This window comes from Phyllopteryx taeniolatus, chromosome 22 (genome assembly GCF_024500385.1).
Source record: "Phyllopteryx taeniolatus isolate TA_2022b chromosome 22, UOR_Ptae_1.2, whole genome shotgun sequence".
NCBI lineage: Eukaryota > Metazoa > Chordata > Actinopteri > Syngnathiformes > Syngnathidae > Phyllopteryx > Phyllopteryx taeniolatus.
In genome coordinates this window covers 9,498,999-9,517,980 of record NC_084523.1, presented here as the reverse complement: position 1 = coordinate 9,517,980, position 18,982 = coordinate 9,498,999, and the positions used below count along the sequence as shown (strand labels likewise).

The following is an 18,982-nucleotide window of genomic DNA, read 5'->3' as shown; positions in this document are numbered from 1 at the left end:
CACACAAAAGATGCTTGCAAAAACCATAATACAATGTTAATCAAGATATTTTAATATGTATTATATATTATTCTAAATGAAATGAAAGGAAAAAAATAACAAAATGTAAAACAATGTTTAAATTGCAGATATGCTTCCAAACAATGCTTGTAGCAACAGCAAGGGAATATATATTTTTTTAAAATAGATAATTTATGAATTAAAATAAAACATACATACTTTTTTACAGCGCTTGTCCTTGTTACGGTCGTGGCTGTAACGGAATTTAATTTTGGCGAGAGGCTGGGCACATACTGGTTGCCAGCCAATTGTGGGCACATATAGACAAACTATGGGACATCAAGCTACCCATTCTCTTTTACTATGAATGAAAATATTCTGAACTGAATTTGTACGTTGTTTTTCACTGTCCATGTAAAAAAAGTTTGTTGCAATTGAGCAATACGGGTGTTTTTTTCAATATCAGTACATTTTGACCAGCAGGGGGCGCGCCACTGACAGCTGGGAGGAGCTGTCGATGGTGGGATGCGGACTCCTCCGAGAAAAACTCCCACGCCTCGGACTTTCTTCACACACATACACACACAAACTACCGAAGAGAAAAACACACACAGAGGCACCAACACTGTGAACAGGTTGTCAGAGCTCCGACATGCCGCTCCTCATCCACATTTGGACGACTTTTGGTGAGTTTTATGGGGAAAACCCGAGTAGTGTCAGCTCTGTGAGGGGAATGTCATGTTTTGTTGATCGCTGCCAAAAAAGGAAACAACAACATGGCTCTTAATGGAAGCCAGATGGGAGCAATTACTCACTGTTCTCATCTTGACAGCAGCCGGGATGTTGGGGAGCTTAAGTTTAATTCTTAGTGAGCTGTAAACGCACCCTTACAGCTACTTTTTGGACAGAACGTTCACGGTAGAGGGATGATGATGATGTGGTCCTTCTTCCTGCTCTTAGCGGTGCTCTGGCATCCCGGCTGGACGCAGGCGCCCGAGCCGGCGGACGTTTGCACGGAGGGCAGCTGCTACCCGGCCACGGGCGACCTGCTGATCGGACGCGCCCACAAGCTGAACGCCTCGTCCACCTGCGGCCTGCGCGGAAGCGACACCTTCTGCATCGTGGGACACCTGGAGGTGAGCACACAAGGAAGTAAATGGAGAAACGCTCCCGAAATGCATCATCTTGACTGTTTGTTACTGTGTCAGGACATTGCAGCCGCATGAAACTATGAAGAGAATTCTTGGAGGAGTTTGACTTATCTTTTTAACACTTCCTGGAGATGTTGCGGTGATATATTGCGATGTTTGGGGTCAATATTTAAAACCATTTTATTCATCATTAAGGCCTTTTTAGCGCATGATCATTGTGGTCAATTCATGTCTTCTTCGTTCTCTATCCCTGTTAGGACAATTCATGATTTTTATGAGTAAGTTTGGGTTGGCTCACAATGCCTGCGTGGGTGCACACGCTCCGTGTCTGCTAGCTGACACGACGAGTGGGAGCGCAGACATTCCCCTCTCTACAATAAAAAGTCCTATGCGGCGCTACAAACGCCGGCCTGTGTGCGTCAAAGTGCCCCGTGGCGGCTTTTTGCGTGGAGTGAATGGCGTCCTTATTGAGTCTCACACACAGACACACACTTTGTGCACCGGGATGAGCACAGTCTTCAAGTATGTGTAATACATGAGAGGAAGAAGGGGTTATTCTGTAACTCGTCTCACTTTTCAACACAACTCTAAACACAGAAGTGAGGCTTCATGCGTAGATATTCGAGCACCGACACAGAACAGACTGACGGGATGGAGTAAACATCGTTAGTTTACTCGGTTTATGTTCAGTGTCCGCGATATGTTACGGCTGTGTTTGGAAATCATTCCAGAACACGTACCAGATGCAGACGTGATGTCAGACACTTGGTCCTTCCCAATATGGCCGCCACACGTGTACGAGGTCGTGATCGTCTAGTTTCCCCCAGACACGACATTAGGGTACCCTGACAAGAGTCCAATGTCACTTAATTATTCATTCACTACAAATAATGTATCTTCGTTTCGATGCAAAGTAAAGTGGATTCTTTTTAGAACCTATCTTTTGTTATTATCTCGTCAATGTTTTGGTGCTGAAGCCAAAGCAAGAAAAGCACTACTTCGGCGTTATCTTGTGGCATCCCGGTGCCAATGAACTGCAGTATGTTGAAGTGAATTGAGGAGTGTCATTCAGGCAAAAGTAGTGCTTTGTCACCATCCAAATGCAATTTCACGAGGTGTTAATTAGTCACGGATTTTCACTAGTCCATCAGGGCTTGATTACCGGTACATCTTGTGACATTTTTGTCTGGCAGTGCACATTGAAATCTTTCTAGGATAAACTATGTTATGTTGCCCCAATAAAGGTTAGAAAACACTGCATAGCGCCATCTAGCACGTTTGTTTTTGCAAGGAATGTTTCCTAACTGCATTTTTTTCACCATCAGGAAGAGAGCAACTGCTTCCTGTGCGACTCCAGGGACCCGTACGACGAGGACGTCAACCCGCTTAGCCACACCATCGAAAACGTGGTGACCACCTTCGCCCCCAACCGCCTCAAGACGTGGTGGCAGTCAGAAAACGGTGAGTCGGAGGCGGGCACCAAGTTCCCGTGAGAAGCTGGCTAATGAGAAGACGAGGGTGATGACTTAAAGGTGGGGCGCACAGGCGAGAAACAGGTGTGTGTCCTTCAAAGTGCACATCGGGAGTTGTGGTAATGAGACACGAGTCCCCTTTGACAATATGGAAGATTTCCATCAGCTAGTGCAGCAGCAATCACACTGAATGCTGTGGAAACCAGACGGCTGATAAATCTATATAATCTTTTCGTTTATTCACCAGGAATGGGCATATTAATGGTCTGCTAAAGTATGGGAACAGATGCAGGATGACTACTGCATGTTTAAGTATATGTGTGTGTGTGTGTGGGGGGGGGGGGGTGGTAGTGGGAATGAGTCTAAGGCAAGATCGGCAGCCAGCGCAGCAGATGTTTGGGAAGCCGCAGATGCATCGCAGTCGAGTTTGGGATTTCCTAATTCCCTCGCAGAAACCTGTCCAAGATTACTCGCACTACTGCAGTGTGTGCGTGTGTGTGTGTGTGTGTGTGTCTACTGTAGCGCAAAACCTTCTTTTTGCATTTGTCTTCCTAATATTTCTTTCTACTTTATTAATAATGTGTTAATATATTTATTCATAATAATTTACACTATGATTATATGCTTTGAGTCCCTCGAAAACCACAACAAAGTTCTCCCTGTTATGTTTTGGTTTTTTTCTGGACAAATTATTCCCGGAATGTTGTGACTTTTTTTCACATTATTCTGGTAACAACGGCACTGTTTCTCATTATTTTCTTGTTTTCATAATTTGATCCCCATAAAAATGGAACTTTTTCTGCACAAGTGTACAACTTTTTTGGGTGTTATTTTCATATTACTCATGAAAATACTATAATAACTTACTGTTTAAATAAAATAAGTTTAATACATTTCTTTCCGTAACTATTATTTTATTAATAATAGTAACAAATAAAAAAATATTAGCTAAATTATATATAATATGATTTAAATTATATAGCTATTTTATTTATGATATTTACAATAGGCATCTGAAAATGTACCTTTTTTAAATCACACTAATTTGAATACATTTCTCAGACTATTTCATTATGTTCTTGTAATGATGGAAATGGATACAGTTGCAATGTTTTTAAAAAAAATCACATCAAAATTAATAGCTGCATTGTCATAAAACCCCTGGAGAACAAGTGGCAATGACATCATCATATAGCCCCCTTGGCGGAGATAATTAATCATTCTCATTTGTTTAGATCTGAACGCACAGATGTGTTCTAAATATTTCAAACATGTTAATGCGTGTTCGAGGAAGTGCGCCAGCTGTGTGTCGACGCTCAACACAAGAAGTGTCATTGTTCATTTCCCGTGTGCAGGTGTGGAGAATGTGACCATCGAGCTGGACCTGGAGGCCGAGTTCCACTTCACACACCTCATCATGACCTTCAAGGTGCCTCTTCTCACACACATTAACACGCATTAACACACTTAAGACATGCATAAGTCAATGTTGGAAAGGGTCTCTTGAGATACAGGCGGCGAGGGCCAGCTGTGGCGAAGGAATGTGGACGAGTGGTGGGAAGAGAGGAAGTAGCAAAACCGTATCATTCCGTCAGGGTGATGGCGGCCCGCTGGAATTGTGCAGCCTTGTGTGACATCACCAGAAATTCCTATTTGGCGTTTACGTGCTCGAACCGTTGCGTTTTTGTCGTATACCTGCAGACGTTCCGGCCGGCCGCCATGGTGATCGAGCGTTCGATGGACTTCGGGAAGACTTGGCAGGTGTACCGCTACTTTGCCTACGATTGCCGGGCGGCATTTCCCAGCGTGTCCCCGGGGCCCATGGTCAAGGTGGACGACATCATCTGCGACTCGCACTACTCTGACATCGAACCCTCCACCGAGGGAGAGGTCTGTTCAATAAAAGAAAAGAAAATCAACACGTAAATGTCATGCGAAGGAATCAAAGAGACATTTCCTCACCTTCCCAGGTGATATTGCGGGTGCTGGACCCTGCCTTTGAGATCAAGGACCCGTACAGCTTGAGGATCCAGAGTAAGATGTTTTTGAGATTCTTTTATCTCACTTGCTCGCTGACCCCACTGAAGAGCGGGGCACTTCCTCTCAACCCCTCCAGGATAGGAAAATTCCAGCAAATGCATTCTGGGAAATGAGGTCAGACAGGAAGAAAATGCTCGCAAGGAATTTCTCACGTGGAGGCGGATATGTCCAAGTACACAAGACTTTCCCCCCCACTCAAAACAACATTTGTCTTCACCAATGGTGTTTAAAAAGAAATCTCTGTCCACTTGAAAACACGTAGCTCCTCATCAGAACTAAATTTTAGCCAATCAAAAGCCTGATGAAAGCCCATCCATCCATTTTCTATAGCGATTATGCTTTTCAGGGTTGCGGCAAACTGGAGTCGATCCAAGCTGACTTTGGTCGAAAGGCACACAACACCCTGGACTGGTCGCTAGTCAATCAGAGGGCACATCTAGAGACAGCAAACCTTTCACACCGCCAATGAGCGAGAATTGAATCCACGCTGCCTGCACGGAAGTCAGACGAATGAACCGTTACACTGTTAGTGGCACACACTGGACCAGAGGGCAACTTCGCACACAAGGGTATGGTGCCCGGTTCAAGGACATCAAAGCCGTAGGTCTGAGGGGGATGTTTGGGGTGGATGGTCCGTTGCTACGTCTTCTCCAGCAATGACAAAGTTGACGTTACCCACATTTTTCTGATAACTTGAACTAGGATCCCCAGGGTGGCAGGCAGCGATCCTCACCACTCTTGCCATGACCTCCCCCTCCAAAAAGCCATAGTATACCAAGAATGAAGACACAACACATTTCTGCCAGCTATTTGGAAGTAAAGCAGCTCAGTGGGAACAAGATGGCGTCCAACCAGTGTGTCATTCGGTCTGCAGACATGCTGAAGATCACCAACCTGCGGGTCAACTTCCTGAAGCTGCACACGCTGGGCGACAACTTGCTGGACTTGCGCAAGGAGGTGACAGAGAAGTACTACTACGCCCTCTACGACATGGTTGTTCGCGGCAACTGCTTCTGCTATGGCCACGCCTCCGAATGCGCCCCCATCGATGGAGCGGCGACAGGGGCTGAGGGAATGGTGGGTGGCACACGCGCTCACCCGGTGTCATCAACAAGAATGTGTTCTATTAAGTTTGTTGTGTAGGTCCACGGGCGCTGTGTGTGCAACCACAATACTGAGGGCCTGAACTGCGAGCGATGCAAGGACTTCCATCATGACCACCCCTGGAGGCCGGCCGAGGGCCGCAACACTAATGCTTGCAAGAGTAAGACTTTGAACGACCTCGAACAACTTTTGTACGTACCTAACCTGGACGCACCCTCTGTCTCCTCTCCAGGGTGCGAGTGTAACCAGCACTCGGGTTCATGCCACTTCGACATGGCCGTCTACATGACCACAGGTAACGTCAGCGGCGGCGTGTGCGACGACTGTCGTCACAACACGGTGGGCCGCCAGTGCGAGCAGTGCGCACCCTTCTTCTATCAGAATCCCAACCGAGATCTGCGGGACCCCAATGTCTGCGAGCGTACGTCGAGATGCCGCACATGTAACCTTGTCAATTGCTTCTTGACCTCATCTCTAATCAAAACTTTCTCCACAGCTTGTAACTGCGACCCGGTCGGCTCCCTGCAGGGGGGGCTGTGTGACGCCAGGACCGACGTGGGCGCCGGACTCATCTCGGGCCAGTGTCGCTGCAAAGCCCACGTGGAGGGGGTCCGCTGCGATCACTGCAGACACGGACACTATGGATTGGGTCAGGGTCCGCACGGATGCCTGGGTAGGCACACCAAATCACTGTATGTGCAAAGGTTTTGGAACTTCCTGGCCAAACAGGAAGTGATAAGTGAAGAGATAGGATGTAGAAAAAGGGCCAAACACAAAATTGGATGCATACAATTGTCCAAAATGTCTTGCTTCGATAGAGACAACTGAAGAAGAGGTGTGTCCCAGTCCATAGAGTATACTTTCCATGACAAAGTTTGAACATTATTTTCCCATTCCGATGTGATAATCACACATTTACACAACACCACGACAAAATGTGACACACTTGCTGACTTTGTGTTGTTTGCTTTGGCAGCTTGTGCCTGCAGCCCACTGGGAACACTGCCGGGAGGCAATTCGTGCGACTCCGAGTCAGGAAGGTGCTTCTGCAAGCGGTTGGTCAGCGGACATGACTGCGACCAGTGTCTGGTAGGCAGCCTCAGCCTCAGTGTGCGCATGTCTGTCACTCTGTGGTTTCCTAACGAACAAGCATTCAACCATAGCCGCAACACTGGGGTCTCTCCAATGACATGGACGGATGTAGACCTTGTGACTGTGACCAAGGAGGGGCCCTCAACAATAAGTATGTCCGCTAACTCAAAATTACAGTCTTAAATAAAATCAAGACTCCCTAAATGTGACGTTCCACAGCTGCGATCCCGTGTCTGGGCAGTGCGAGTGCAGGGAGCATATGTTTGCCCGGCGCTGTGACCAACTCGAGTCCGGCTTCTACTTCATCGCTCTTGACCACTACACCTATGAGGCTGAGGATGCTGACCACGGACCTGTAGGCACACAAACACTTCACCGTCTTCCCCTTCTAAAGATGTTAATGTTAAAAAAGAGTGCCTGTCTGTCAGGGCGTGTCAGTGGTCCACAGACCCTACCCTCTGGATCGCAGCCCCACGTGGACTGGGATGGGTTTTGTTAATGTACCAGAGGGAGCCTATTTAGAGTTCAACATAGACAACATCCCAGATTCGATGGACTATGATGTTCTCATCCGCTATGAGCCGCAGGTTAGCTTCACTTTGGTTTGACTGATGCTTATGCTTTTAATCATTGAGAGTAACCAAGAACTGCTGCTTGATGGTAGCTTCCGGAGCAGTGGGAGCAGGTCAACGTCAAAGTCCAGCGTCCCGTCTTCAACCCTCCCAACTACTCCGCCCACTGCGGAGGTTCCTTTGGTGATGGAGACGAGCAGTATGCCTCTCTGCCACCCGGATCAAGGTAACAAAAGTTGTCCATCTCAAATTTCCATATTTGATCCTCCACCTCACCACACACTTCCTGCAGACACATGTTGCTGCCCAGACCTGTATGTTTTGAGAAGGGACAGAACTACACAGTCCGCCTCGGCCTGCCGCTCTACTCGTCCTACAGTGACATACAGAGCCCGTACACGCTCATTGACTCTGTAAGTTTTGCTAAAACATCAGCCATTCAGCCTTGAGACATGTTTAGGATGCCTCCAGTTCTTCTTCTCCTGTATAGCTGGTGTTGATGCCCCGGATCCGGGAGCTGGAAATGTTCCACGGCACAGAGGGCGAAGCAGCATGGGATACGTTCCAGCGCTACCGCTGCCTGGAGAGCAGCCAGAGCGTGGTCAAGAGTCCGATGACAGACATCTGCAATGACTACATCTTCAGCGTCTCTGCACTGCTGCACCAAGGAGCCATGCGTACGTTTAGCCCCCAAAATAATCCTTAAAAAAAAACAAAAAAATAGTGGACCCTGTCATCTGGAACAAAAGGATCATCTTCATTCTGGAATTTTTCCACTGACACAAACATGTTTGATTTGCTTCCCAGCATGCCAGTGTGACCCGCAGGGTTCGGTCAGCGCCGTGTGCGAGCCTAACGGAGGCCAGTGTCACTGTCGACCCAAAGTGGTGGGCAGGAACTGTGACCACTGCGCCCCCGCCACGTTTCTCTTCAGCCCCGCGGGATGCATACGTAAGTGTTCGGCATAAGTATGGGAGATTCTCATGCTTGTTTGGTAACAGTTCGAAACAATTTCTTGCCCCAGTCTGCGACTGTGACCCTCGAGGATCAATTGGCGCACTTTGTCATGAATCGACGGGACAGTGTGCATGTGTCCCCGGGGCCACGGGGCGCCAGTGTGCCCACTGTCTGCCGGGATTTTGGGGGTTCCCTCACTGCCAACCATGCCAATGTAACGGCCACAGTGAAGTCTGCCACCCCGAGACGGGAGAGTGTCAAGGTTGCCGAGACCTAACCACCGGACACTACTGCGAGAGGTACGAGAAGAGATGAAACGCTGCGTATTCCTTCAAGCAAATCTAACGTTATTGTGACTTTAACTTTACAGATGTCTGAATGGTTACCATGGTGACCCAGAGTTAGGGTCCGGGAGCCACTGTCGACCCTGTTTGTGCCCTGACGGCCCGCGCAGTGCACGTCAGTTTGCCGACAGCTGCTACATGGAGGACAAGACAAACCAGCTGGTGTGTGTGTGCAGTCCTGGCTACAAAGGTACAACATACACATGATGTCATGGCAATTAAATTTGTTTTTGTGTAAACATGCAAGCTCCTCTGTAATTAACCTTCTCCACCTACCCCCTACCCCCCCCACCCACCCCTTCTTTCAGGTGCCAGGTGTGACGAGTGCGGCCCAGGTCACTTCGGCAACCCGCTGGTGCCTGGTGGGCGCTGCTTGGTGTGCCAGTGCAATGAGAACATTGACATGCAAGACCCCGGGTCCTGTGATGCTCGTACAGGCTCGTGTCTCAGGTGCCTGTACCACACGGACGGCTATGCCTGCCAGCACTGCAAAACTGGTTACTATGGCAACGCTGTCACTCAAAGCTGCAGAAGTGAGTGGAGTCGTGTATGTTTATTCCAAAATGTTAAGCATCTGGTGATTATTGATGGATGGTGGAGGTGCCAGCCCTCAAGTCATCGTTTAGCTCAACTGGTTGTCTTGCAGAGTGCATGTGCCAGCCTGCGGGCACGGCACCACATGCGTGTTCATCACCAGATGAGTGCCAGTGCGACCAGCACAGTGGCCAATGCCCCTGCCTGCCCAACGTGGTAGGCCAGAACTGCGAGCGCTGCGCAGAGGACACATGGAACATGGCGAGCGGGACAGGCTGCCAACACTGCGACTGCGACCCGGTCCACTCCTTTGGCTCCTCCTGTGATGAGGTCAGTAGTGTGAAAATCACAAGTGTCCTTAGAATTCCCACTGACAGTAAGTATACTGGAGCAGCATGGTGAGCCGTGTACTCAGAACTAGGGGGCGTGTGCTCGTGAAATGTCCTCATGTTCGGAGTCCAGCTCGTTGGGAATTGCTGCTCCTGCTTTGCACTCTGATGTTTTGCTCAAACACACACCACATGGAAACACAAGCAAGCAGAAACAGACATCAAGTATCTTTCTTTGTAATGGCCTCACGCCATCAGAGGAAGGAAGTCCAGCGAATACACAGCAGAATCACTGGACACACAATAACAGTACAAAGGTCCATTGTGGTCTGCATGTTGGCGCAAAAATACACAACACTTTTGTTCTACATTGTAAAAGTGTTCCTTGGCCTCTAGGTGACGGGATGGTGCTCGTGTCAACCAGGATTTGGTGGCAGGACATGTCGGGAATGCAGGGAGCTCTTCTGGGGGGATCCAGAAGTCAAGTGTCATGGTATGGCAAATATAACCTTCAAGGCCAGTGCTTTCATATCATTTGATGTCCAAATTGGTTAGTTCATTTTCCAACTATTGTGCCTCCTTGTGGTGTTCATAAAGCTAATGTGATCTATTCTGCGTATTTTCAACACGGAGTTTGAAGTCTTGCAAAGTTTCACTATTGCCCCTTGAGGAGGAAAGTGGTATCGTGAGACAACAGAGGCTCAATTGGCTGCTGGCTCCGAATGACCTTGTGTTCTCTGCTCATGAGAACCAGATGTTCTCAAGAACTCCCAGGCATCTCAGGTTTTTTTCTTCGTCATCCCAGCAACACCCACAGGACTCAGGAATCCTCAACGATTCCCACTAAAAGGCTCGTCAAAGCTGTTAAAACTCTGAGGCGGGACCACTGGCTGGTACTGAGCATCCAGATTGTTGAGTGGGAGAAGTCAGCACTTAAGTGTGAGAGACAGTTGCAGCTTCCACAGCTGAGAGGTGCTGCTAACGGCCAGTTTCAAAGTCTAACAGTCTGTACATTGTGATTTATGAGGAGCCCTTGGCCCTGTGCACGTTCCAAACCTATTTCACCTTAAAGTGCCTTACATCGGGCAAAAAAGCACAAAAGGAGCCCGCATTGCTTCACTCTTGACTTATTTTGCAGGCGTGCGGAGTAGCTATGGGGGGATCGGCTTGACCCCCAAGGTCAGGATGAGGTCATTTATTTACAGGAGAAGCTGGAAGTCGATGCTCTTCCCTAAGGAGACGCCTACGTGACTGTGCTCTTTATTTGTGTATCCTCCTTTCTTGCAGCCTGTGACTGCGACCCTCGCGGGATTTCCAGCGACCAGTGTGATCGGGCGACCGGACACTGCACCTGCGTGGAGAGCGTTTCCGGCCCCCGTTGTGACAAATGCGCCAGGGGCTACCAGGGGGAGTTTCCCGACTGCCAGCCTTGCCACCAGTGCTTCACTACGTGGGATGGGGTGGTTGAGGAACTAACCAATCAAACGCATCGGCTGGAGGCGAAGGTGACAGAGCTGCAGACCAGCGGTGTGACAGCACCGTACAAAGACTTAGTGACTAGCCTGGAGACCAACGTGAAGGCGGTCAAGGAGATCGTGGAGAAGAACCCGGCAGCAGTCAAGCTTGAGGAGATCCAGGACCTGATGCACCAAATCACGTACGTCCACAAACACACATCCTATTCACAAACTCCTTTAATTGGAGTCTCCTCCTCAGTGGCGTCATGCCCTACCTGGACGGGAAGCTTAACACAACAGAGGAGACCTTGAACGTCCTCCAGAGTGACGTCAACGCCACCGACGCGAACTTGGACGAGCTGACGGACCAGGCAAACCAGTTGGAGCGCCGTGTTCAGGAGCTCAGGCAGGAGGTGTATGACACCAAGAATGCCAACTTACAGGGTGACCATTCAATTTCATTGAACACTAGAACATTGTCATCGCAACACCTTGATGTGTTCCTCTGATATTTTTCTTAGGTGCCACGGACACCATCATAGACGCAAACGAAGAGTCGATGATTGCAGAAATCCGAGTCAATGCCTCCAGCAGTGATCCTGGGAACACCGTGGAGCAGTCAGCGGCGCTTCGCAAGGTAACCAAGGAGAAGCTGAGTGTCAGCCAGAAGGAGTTTGATCGCAGGCACCAGCGGAACACACAGAAGATGGACAAGCTCAAGAATGACCTGGAAAAACTGGATCTGTCCCCTCTCAGTGAGAAGGTGAGAAGAACTCACAACGGGAAATTTTTGTAGACAAATTCTCAGAGACGAGTCATTCAATCCTCTTCTGTAGATGTGCGGCGGTGCGGCTGAAGGTGACGAGTGCCTCGGCTCTCCTTGCGGCGGGTTGGGCTGTGTGGACGAGGACGGCGCCCCCCGGTGTGGCGGCGAAGGATGCAAAGGCCTCGTTGTTACCTCCCAAACTTCTTTTAAGTCAGCCAAGGAGCTGGACGAGGAAATCCTGGCAGCCATACATGAGGTGGACAAGCTCTCCAGGATGGTGAGCAGACATGTCGGCAGTCCTTAGCATTTTTGTTGAGAACAATTTAGGAAAGATCAAGTGTTTGGTTTCAGGTGTGGGAGGCCAGCAATCGAGCAAGGGAGGCCAAAGTAAACGCTCAGCAGGTGCTGATCAAATCCAACCAGAGCAAGGAGCGAGTGGAGCAGAGCAACGACCAACTGCGTAGCCTCATCAAGGATATAAGAGACCTGCTCACAAGTGAGTAACACTGCTTCAAACAGCAACCAAAGCAAAACATCTAACGTCTGTCGTCGACTGGGCAGACGACAAGGCCAACGCCTCCGTCATCGAGGCGGTGGCCAATGAGGTCTTAGCCCTGGAGATGCCCACATCGACTGAGAAGCTGCAGGAGCTGACCCGGGAAATCAAGGAGAAGGTCAGCGCTCTGACCAACGTGGAGAGCATCCTCAGCCAAAGCGCCGATGAAATGAAAGCTGCGGAGGAGCTGTTGAGGCAGGCCGAGGCCGCCAAGTAAGAAGAACAGCAACCAGGAACGGGAGTCAGGTCCTGGGTTGTCTGAATCCGATATGAAGCATGAGTTGCTCTTGTCTGTCCCCCAGCAAAGAGGCGTCAGACATGATGGAGAGGTCACATTTGGTGAAGACGGCTCTGGACGAGACTGAGCGTGCTCAGAGCCTCGCCATTGACGCCATCCGACTCTCCCAGAACAACACAAAGGGAACTTTGGACCTGCTTCGTTCTGTGAGTATGATCTCTGCTGTGTGCGGTGGTCACATGCGTTTGTGTGACATACCCGTGTGTATTTTAGGTGGACTCGGAGACAGCGGCATCGGAGCAGCGTCTTGGCAACACCACGGGCCGGTTGCTGCTGCTGGAGCGCGAGGTGGGCCTAATACGGCAGTACGGGCTGGAGATCAGCAGCCTGGCAAAGACGGCCGACGGGATCAGCGAACGGGCAAAGAAGGATGCCAACGAGGCTCAGCAGGTGGCCAACAAACACACCGCTTAACATGAATCGGTTTCTCTCGATCCGTGATGCTTATTCTGTGCCTGTGAAGGAGTTTGACACGGAGGTGAAGGACAAACTGGAAGAGGTGGAGGACCTAGTAGAAGACAAGGGGGAGTCGGTGCTGCAGGCGAGGAGACGAGCCGACGAGCTGCAGCAGGAGGCCAAGGAGCTGCTGGCTCAGAGCAGCGTCAAGCTACAGAGACTAAAAGGTAAGTTTGTTGTCACGCTTACTTTGTTTAGAATGTGGTAAAACACCATTTTGTGCTCACAGAGCTGGAGAGCTCCTACGAGGACAACCAGAGAACGCTTGAGGCTAAAGCTGCAGAGCTGGCTGAGCTGGAGGAGGCCGCCCGCCTCATCCTGGACGACATCAGCCACAAGGTGATGCTGTACAGCACCTGCCTGTGAGGGGAGGGGAGGGGGGGGGGGGGGGCTCCTTTGATGGCAGACATATGACCTGACAAGTGAGGCAGCTTTAGTCGCCATTTTGGCACTTCTACAGTGAATCGTGGAAGTCACGAAGGAAACCACTACATACCAAACGGACCTCTGTGCCACAAAACCAAAGTGTCTCTACACCTGAACACAAAAAGTTAGGGCTTTCGGGTGAAATTTCAAGTTCATTGTTAATTTTGCAGTTCAGTTTCGTTTGAGAACAAAAATTACTGAAACAGTGAACAGTTGGACACGCGTTTCAAGGTGTAAAGAAGGGGAGGTTTTTTTTGTATTTTAGATTATTCCTGAAATTCCAACCAAAAGCCCAATATTCTTAACTTTTTGGGATTGGTGTATTCATACGTTTCATATGACTGAATGGACCAAGAGGTGCAGCATTAACAAGAATATTACTGACAAAATATGAATAAAGTACCTTGTCTTTAAGAATGAGTTTGTGGAAACACAACCAAAAACGAATTTTCTATGCAACTAAAATAAAATATATTTTCTATTCCCAAATAAATCTAGTGAAGCATTTGTTGTCCCAGTTTTCCAATCAATGATTAGGATGTTTTTGTCCATTAAAAAAAAATAAAAAAATAAAAATAAATAAATAAATAAAGTTTGACCCACAAACACATGAGCAGCAGTGTGCATTGTGACAAGTGTTTATTCCTGTTAAAAAAGATCATACAAAAAAAGACGTTTACATCTCACATTCCGAACAAATTAACTGCAGTTTATGAGCATGTAGCAGCATCAGGTGCCGACTCTTCATTCCCGTGCCGGTGTTGGGGCTGCTTGTGACCCCGGAAGCGTCGAGAAGGAATTGTCCAAAAACTCGGCACCGCGGACATCCCGGCGTCCTCCTACTTGCGGTTGCCGGGCCAGCGAGGTGGCGGGGATCCCTCCAGGAGCGCCGAGCTGGGGATGGCGAGCAACTGGCCGGCGTGCATGTGCTCGTTTGCGCGCAGCTGGCAGCCGTCCTGCAGCATGCGCAGCGCCACGCGGGCGATGTTACGCGAGTCGTCCAGACCTGAGTGGGGGCGGCCCTCGTACTCCAGGCCCAGCTTGTCCAGCATGGTGCTCAGCTTGGTCTGCGTGCGCGGCACCTTTTGGCGAGGGACACAGCAAGTTACTGGCTTCCTGTCGAAAGCACCCAAAGGAGCCACGCCGATGGCTTCCAGATTGTAAGAGTGGGAAGGAGGGGAAAGTGCTTTTTGATTTACTCTTAGGAAAATGTTGCCTGAGGACACAAATCAAGTGCAAGAGGTTGCTCATGCACGTCTCCCTCTGCTGGCCGTTAGACAAACTTCAAATGTTTTTACGTGGTTAGTTTGTTAATTAGCAGGATGACACAAAAACTACAAAACCAATTTTCGGATGCAGGTTATTATTTTTTTGTTTTTATTTTGCTGTACCAACCAAAAGTCAAAATAGCACCATCGTTAGGTACTCCTCTGTGAGGAACCAGGAAGTACCCTGCTTGCTAACAAACATGCAATTCTTTGTACATCATCGTAGTATTATGATTATCATTATATATTGAAATATTTATCTAAACTTGTTATTACAATTGTCAGAATAAGGTGAAAACCTGGAAGGTGTATTACTTATTTAAATAGGTTGTACAATACAGAACTAATGCACTTTATACACAGCTATTTTCTCCCAATTTTATTCTACTTTATATATATATATATATTTTTTTTTTAATATAGCTTTATTTGTTACTCGACAAAGAAAAATGGCATTTTGATTGTTCTGTATGTTGTGGATATATACAGCATTGTCAATAACTTCAATGACTTATTAACAGATTTACCTTAATTGAGCCCCGATTAAAAATATTTTTTGTCTTCCTGAAAAAGATTCCAATAAAAATATTTTTTATTTTAAAAACATACAATATACTTTAAAGAATGTGTACATATTCATTTTAAAAGTTTTTTTATAACTTTTTAAAATCGTAATTTATATGTCATTTTTGCCATGTTTTTATTTGTTTTTACATTTCGATAAAGCTGAATAAAATAAAAATAAACCCATTTTTACGATATTGGTAACAGTTTGGCCCTAACGGAGGTCTGGGCTTACTGTATATGCAAAAGTCAAACCTTGTAGAAGTTGCCGTAGGACTTGCGGATGTTGATCCACTTCCTGGCAAACTGCGGGTATCGGATCTGGCTGATGCGGCATTGGATGTTGAGGAACTTGCTCATGTCCCACGCGCTGTACGGGAAGGGAAAAAGCCAAACATCACACGAGAAGATTTCAACAAGCTTCAGTGAAGCGAGAACGAAAACGCGACACTCACCCATCAGTGAGGAACGTGTATTTGTATTTGGTGCCCAACTCTCTCTCCTCAAGCCACTTCACCACTCGTTTCAGGACCACCGGGAACGGCTTGGCTGCATCCACCATTTCCTGGTGCACAAAAACACGATCAAATACACACATTAAGGCTTAAACACATAAACTGAATTAGTGAACTACTACTTAGGTGGGGGTACGGGGTATTTGTTGGCGGAACGAAATCAGAATAAAGACTTCTTAAGGCTACCTCCATTCAATTTAAGACCTTTAGTATGTGTGGCAGATATGGACTCAATATTATATCACAGTATTTAGAATTTTTAAGAACTCTGGGGATAGTATTATTATTGCAGATTTAAGGAAGTCAAAAATTCAAGACTTTTAAAAACCTTTTTAAGGCCACTTCCTCCGTGTTACTAAAGGCGTCCATTAGGTGTGACAAAATATTGGCTGGAAAGTATGAAATATTTTATGTGATTTTAGAAATGCAAACTATCACAATTACCTTTTCTGCATTCAGAGAATTAAACACTGACATGGAATTTTGCTTTTTTTCCCTAAGTGAACGACAATGTGGTATTTTTAGGACCTTGGAACAGCAGATTAAGGATTTATGTGCAATAATGAGGTATAATTCATTTTGGAAAATCCAATCTAAGACTTCAGCCGACACTGTGAGGTGATCACAAAAGGAAAAAAAAACAGACCTGCGTTATTCCCGTGAGCTTCACACAGAAGTCTGACAGCGTCGGGCACAACTCGGGTTTGACATATTCCTGAAAAGTTCCCACCTGAGGAGATAAAAATACGTAATTAGGAACTGAGTGATGGAGAACTTTTATTTTTTTCATCTAAAGTCTTCTCACAATCTCCAGGGTGTGCGTGTTGATGAGCACCATGGGGAACTCGATGATTTCGTGCGGGTAGTCAGGAGGGTTGTCCTCCTCGCACGTGGCCTCAAAGTCCACCACGCAGATGTAGTCGTAGTAAGCGTCTCCCTGGCCCTCGTTGGCCGCCGACTGCGTCAGCTTCTGCTTCTTGTAGTGGCTCTTTAGTCGCTTCTTCATAACGTCCTTCACACCTCTGCGCCAACAAAACACCGACGTGAGCCCCGCTTCTTCTGTGGACATGTTGCCAGTCGCTCCTACCTGGTGTCCAGCTTGAGCTGAGACAGCTTGTTGCGCAGCTCCTCCTTGGACATGCGGTTGATGTGACCGTTGGCCAAGGCGATCTCCTTGTACACGGGGTGGCTGAAGTTGCTGTTGGATGCCTGAGGGGCATCTTCTACTTCTTTGGCACATATGGTGCTGCCGGCCTTCAACTGAAGAAGAATCATAATGCCAGGTACCACCATGGTGATGTCAGTGCTATGATTTTTTTTCATTAAAGTCTGAAACATTTGACTTGGAATTCAATGATGACATTTTACAGGGCGTAGAATGGTACCGCCTCCGCCTCCATTTGAGCCTGAAAAAAACCCTGCTTTGCTATTTTGAACATCTCTGTAGTGTCATTGTTACTGCATTCCTCGTTGCAGCAATTCTGTTGTTGAGCAGTATTACTGCACTATTGTACACTTTATATTGCCTAATCGCTCACTGTACTTCATACAAGTGTGTCCGAAATGTATATTTTGTTATAATATTTTTTTTTTTTGCTATTGTGACTCCAACTTCCTTTTGTACCCTTCCCTTGTTTAATAATATTCCGTTAGGAGGGACCACCACTGCAAAGTCAATCCTTATTTTGTTTAATTGTTCCATCTTACAGTGGTCTCTTACTTTTTTTTTTTCCTGAGCTGTATATCATATTTTCATATTCTTTTTACATGTAATGGACACTTGAATATTCAAAAGCAACTTCTGAGTTGCATTTGAACATTCGTTGACACACTCGCACACACTTCGTTGTGTAAACATTGTTCTAAACATATCAAAAGTAGCGGTTATTACAAACCTTATCATCGTCGTCTCCGTTTGACATCTTCACGTTGACGTCCTTTCCGTGAATATTTTCCTTGTGCTCTTCCATTTAAATTCATTCAAAAATATTATTTATAAAAACTAGCCAAATTAGCCTCGCTTTGCTAACATTGACCGCTTAAAACATAGCTAACTGAAGTGGAAACGCACTTTCGTCACTTGACCTCGCCGTAACTAAAATAATGTTAAAAGTATTAATAATACGTAAATATATATCGCCCGTGTTTGGATGAGAGGCTAGCTGTTGGCAGGCTACATCGCAGGAATCAATTTTCCTTCAACTTTTTTCATTTGGGTCGGCTTCCGGTTGGGTTTCAACAGAAAACAAACAGCGCCACACTGTGGGTTGGATGACATACTGACCTTCATTTACGTTAACATGTGTAATATTTGTTGCATTTATTTTTTCCACTAAAATTTATATTAAAATATATTTAATAATCTTTTAAATTCGATAATTTAATTATTTTTAAAAAAATGATTAATGCAAGCAATCGAATAAAATATGAGTAAAAGGAAAAATTTAATATGTACATTTTTTATTTTATAATGTATTTATTTTATTTATTTAAGTAATGGGTTAATAACATGTAATATATTATGTACAGCTCTGAAAAAAACAGCTTTTTTTGGGTAATTCTGTTCATTTTTCATTTTCTGCAAATCAATGCTCTAAATGACAATATATGAATTTGTAATTTGGGAATTATGCTGTCAGTAGTGGCGCAACATAGACAGACATACCAAACCTATACCTATAAATAACAAAATCACACACACTGATATTTTTGCTGTTGTCCCTTAATTTCTTACAAAGCTGAATTTATTTATATATCTATTAAACAATTATAATATGAACTATGACTCACACAATGAAAATGTCTTTTTATATTACAATAAACTGTTAAAATTTTTACATACACATTTTAACTTGTTTTCTACCTTATCTATGAATGACCTGGATAGTATCTGTCTGATTTAAAAATCAAATGTGCTGTTGCCCATCCGTTGCAAATATTTTTTCAACTATTATAATTATTATTATATTTATTAGACGTCAAATCACAACTGAATGTTGATATTTTACTGTTTATTTTTATATTTCGGGTACTTTGACATCATCATTTGTCCTTCCAGTTTCATAAAATGTTCAGATTAAT

At 46.3% G+C, this 18,982-nt stretch overlaps 2 protein-coding genes across 3 annotated transcripts; one reads left to right on the top strand and one right to left on the bottom strand.

Annotated features, from left to right (window-relative positions):
• Positions 1-506: 506 nt before the first annotated feature.
• Positions 507-14,061, top strand: LOC133471865 (laminin subunit beta-1-like). Of its 2 annotated transcripts, XM_061761948.1 has the most exons (33): positions 507-686; positions 961-1,136; positions 2,477-2,612; positions 3,979-4,052; positions 4,325-4,513; positions 4,594-4,657; positions 5,538-5,740; positions 5,807-5,927; positions 6,000-6,188; positions 6,264-6,440; positions 6,744-6,856; positions 6,931-7,010; positions 7,079-7,214; positions 7,288-7,446; positions 7,524-7,657; positions 7,724-7,844; positions 7,922-8,108; positions 8,239-8,382; positions 8,456-8,687; positions 8,759-8,922; positions 9,041-9,265; positions 9,379-9,596; positions 9,992-10,088; positions 10,883-11,252; positions 11,312-11,496; positions 11,574-11,815; positions 11,889-12,095; positions 12,170-12,314; positions 12,380-12,587; positions 12,677-12,818; positions 12,886-13,062; positions 13,136-13,295; positions 13,358-14,061. In XM_061761948.1, the coding sequence occupies exons 1-33, from the start codon at positions 653-655 to the stop codon at positions 13,492-13,494; spliced, it is 5,346 nt and encodes a 1,781-aa protein (XP_061617932.1). In that variant the 5' UTR covers positions 507-652; the 3' UTR covers positions 13,495-14,061. The 2 variants fall into 2 exon arrangements, with proteins under 2 accessions (XP_061617932.1, XP_061617933.1); XM_061761949.1 differs by lacking the exons at positions 507-686; positions 961-1,136; positions 2,477-2,612; ... (1 more) ...; positions 4,325-4,513; positions 4,594-4,657 and adding an exon at positions 5,068-5,263 and having other exon boundaries at positions 5,366-5,740.
• Positions 14,062-14,176: 115 nt separating this feature from the next.
• Positions 14,177-18,134, bottom strand: eri1 (exoribonuclease 1). The gene is made up of 7 exons (XM_061761950.1): positions 17,797-18,134; positions 16,989-17,161; positions 16,707-16,923; positions 16,548-16,631; positions 15,842-15,951; positions 15,642-15,756; positions 14,177-14,636 (listed from the first exon to the last, which is right to left on the bottom strand). The coding sequence occupies exons 1-7, from the start codon at positions 17,869-17,871 to the stop codon at positions 14,394-14,396; spliced, it is 1,017 nt and encodes a 338-aa protein (XP_061617934.1). The 5' UTR covers positions 17,872-18,134; the 3' UTR covers positions 14,177-14,393.
• Positions 18,135-18,982: the final 848 nt, after the last annotated feature.

What these genes read in the sequence shown, in the direction of transcription:
- LOC133471865 (XM_061761948.1), top strand. Translation starts at nt 653, where the DNA reads ATGCCGCTCCTCATCCACATTTGGACGACTTTTG. An exon ending in GTACAGCTTGAGGATCCAGA is followed by an intron (nt 4,658 to 5,537) that starts GTAAGATGTTTT and finishes TTCGGTCTGCAG; the next exon opens with ACATGCTGAAGATCACCAAC. An exon ending in GACCTGATGCACCAAATCAC is followed by an intron (nt 11,253 to 11,311) that starts GTACGTCCACAA and finishes TCTCCTCCTCAG; the next exon opens with TGGCGTCATGCCCTACCTGG.
- eri1 (XM_061761950.1), bottom strand. Translation starts at nt 17,871, where the DNA reads ATGGAAGAGCACAAGGAAAATATTCACGGAAAGGACGTCAACGTGAAG. An exon ending in ACGGAGACGACGATGATAAG is followed by an intron (nt 17,162 to 17,796) that starts GTTTGTAATAAC and finishes ATTCTTCTTCAG; the next exon opens with TTGAAGGCCGGCAGCACCAT. An exon ending in AGCTCACGGGAATAACGCAG is followed by an intron (nt 15,952 to 16,547) that starts GTCTGTTTTTTT and finishes TTTGTGCACCAG; the next exon opens with GAAATGGTGGATGCAGCCAA.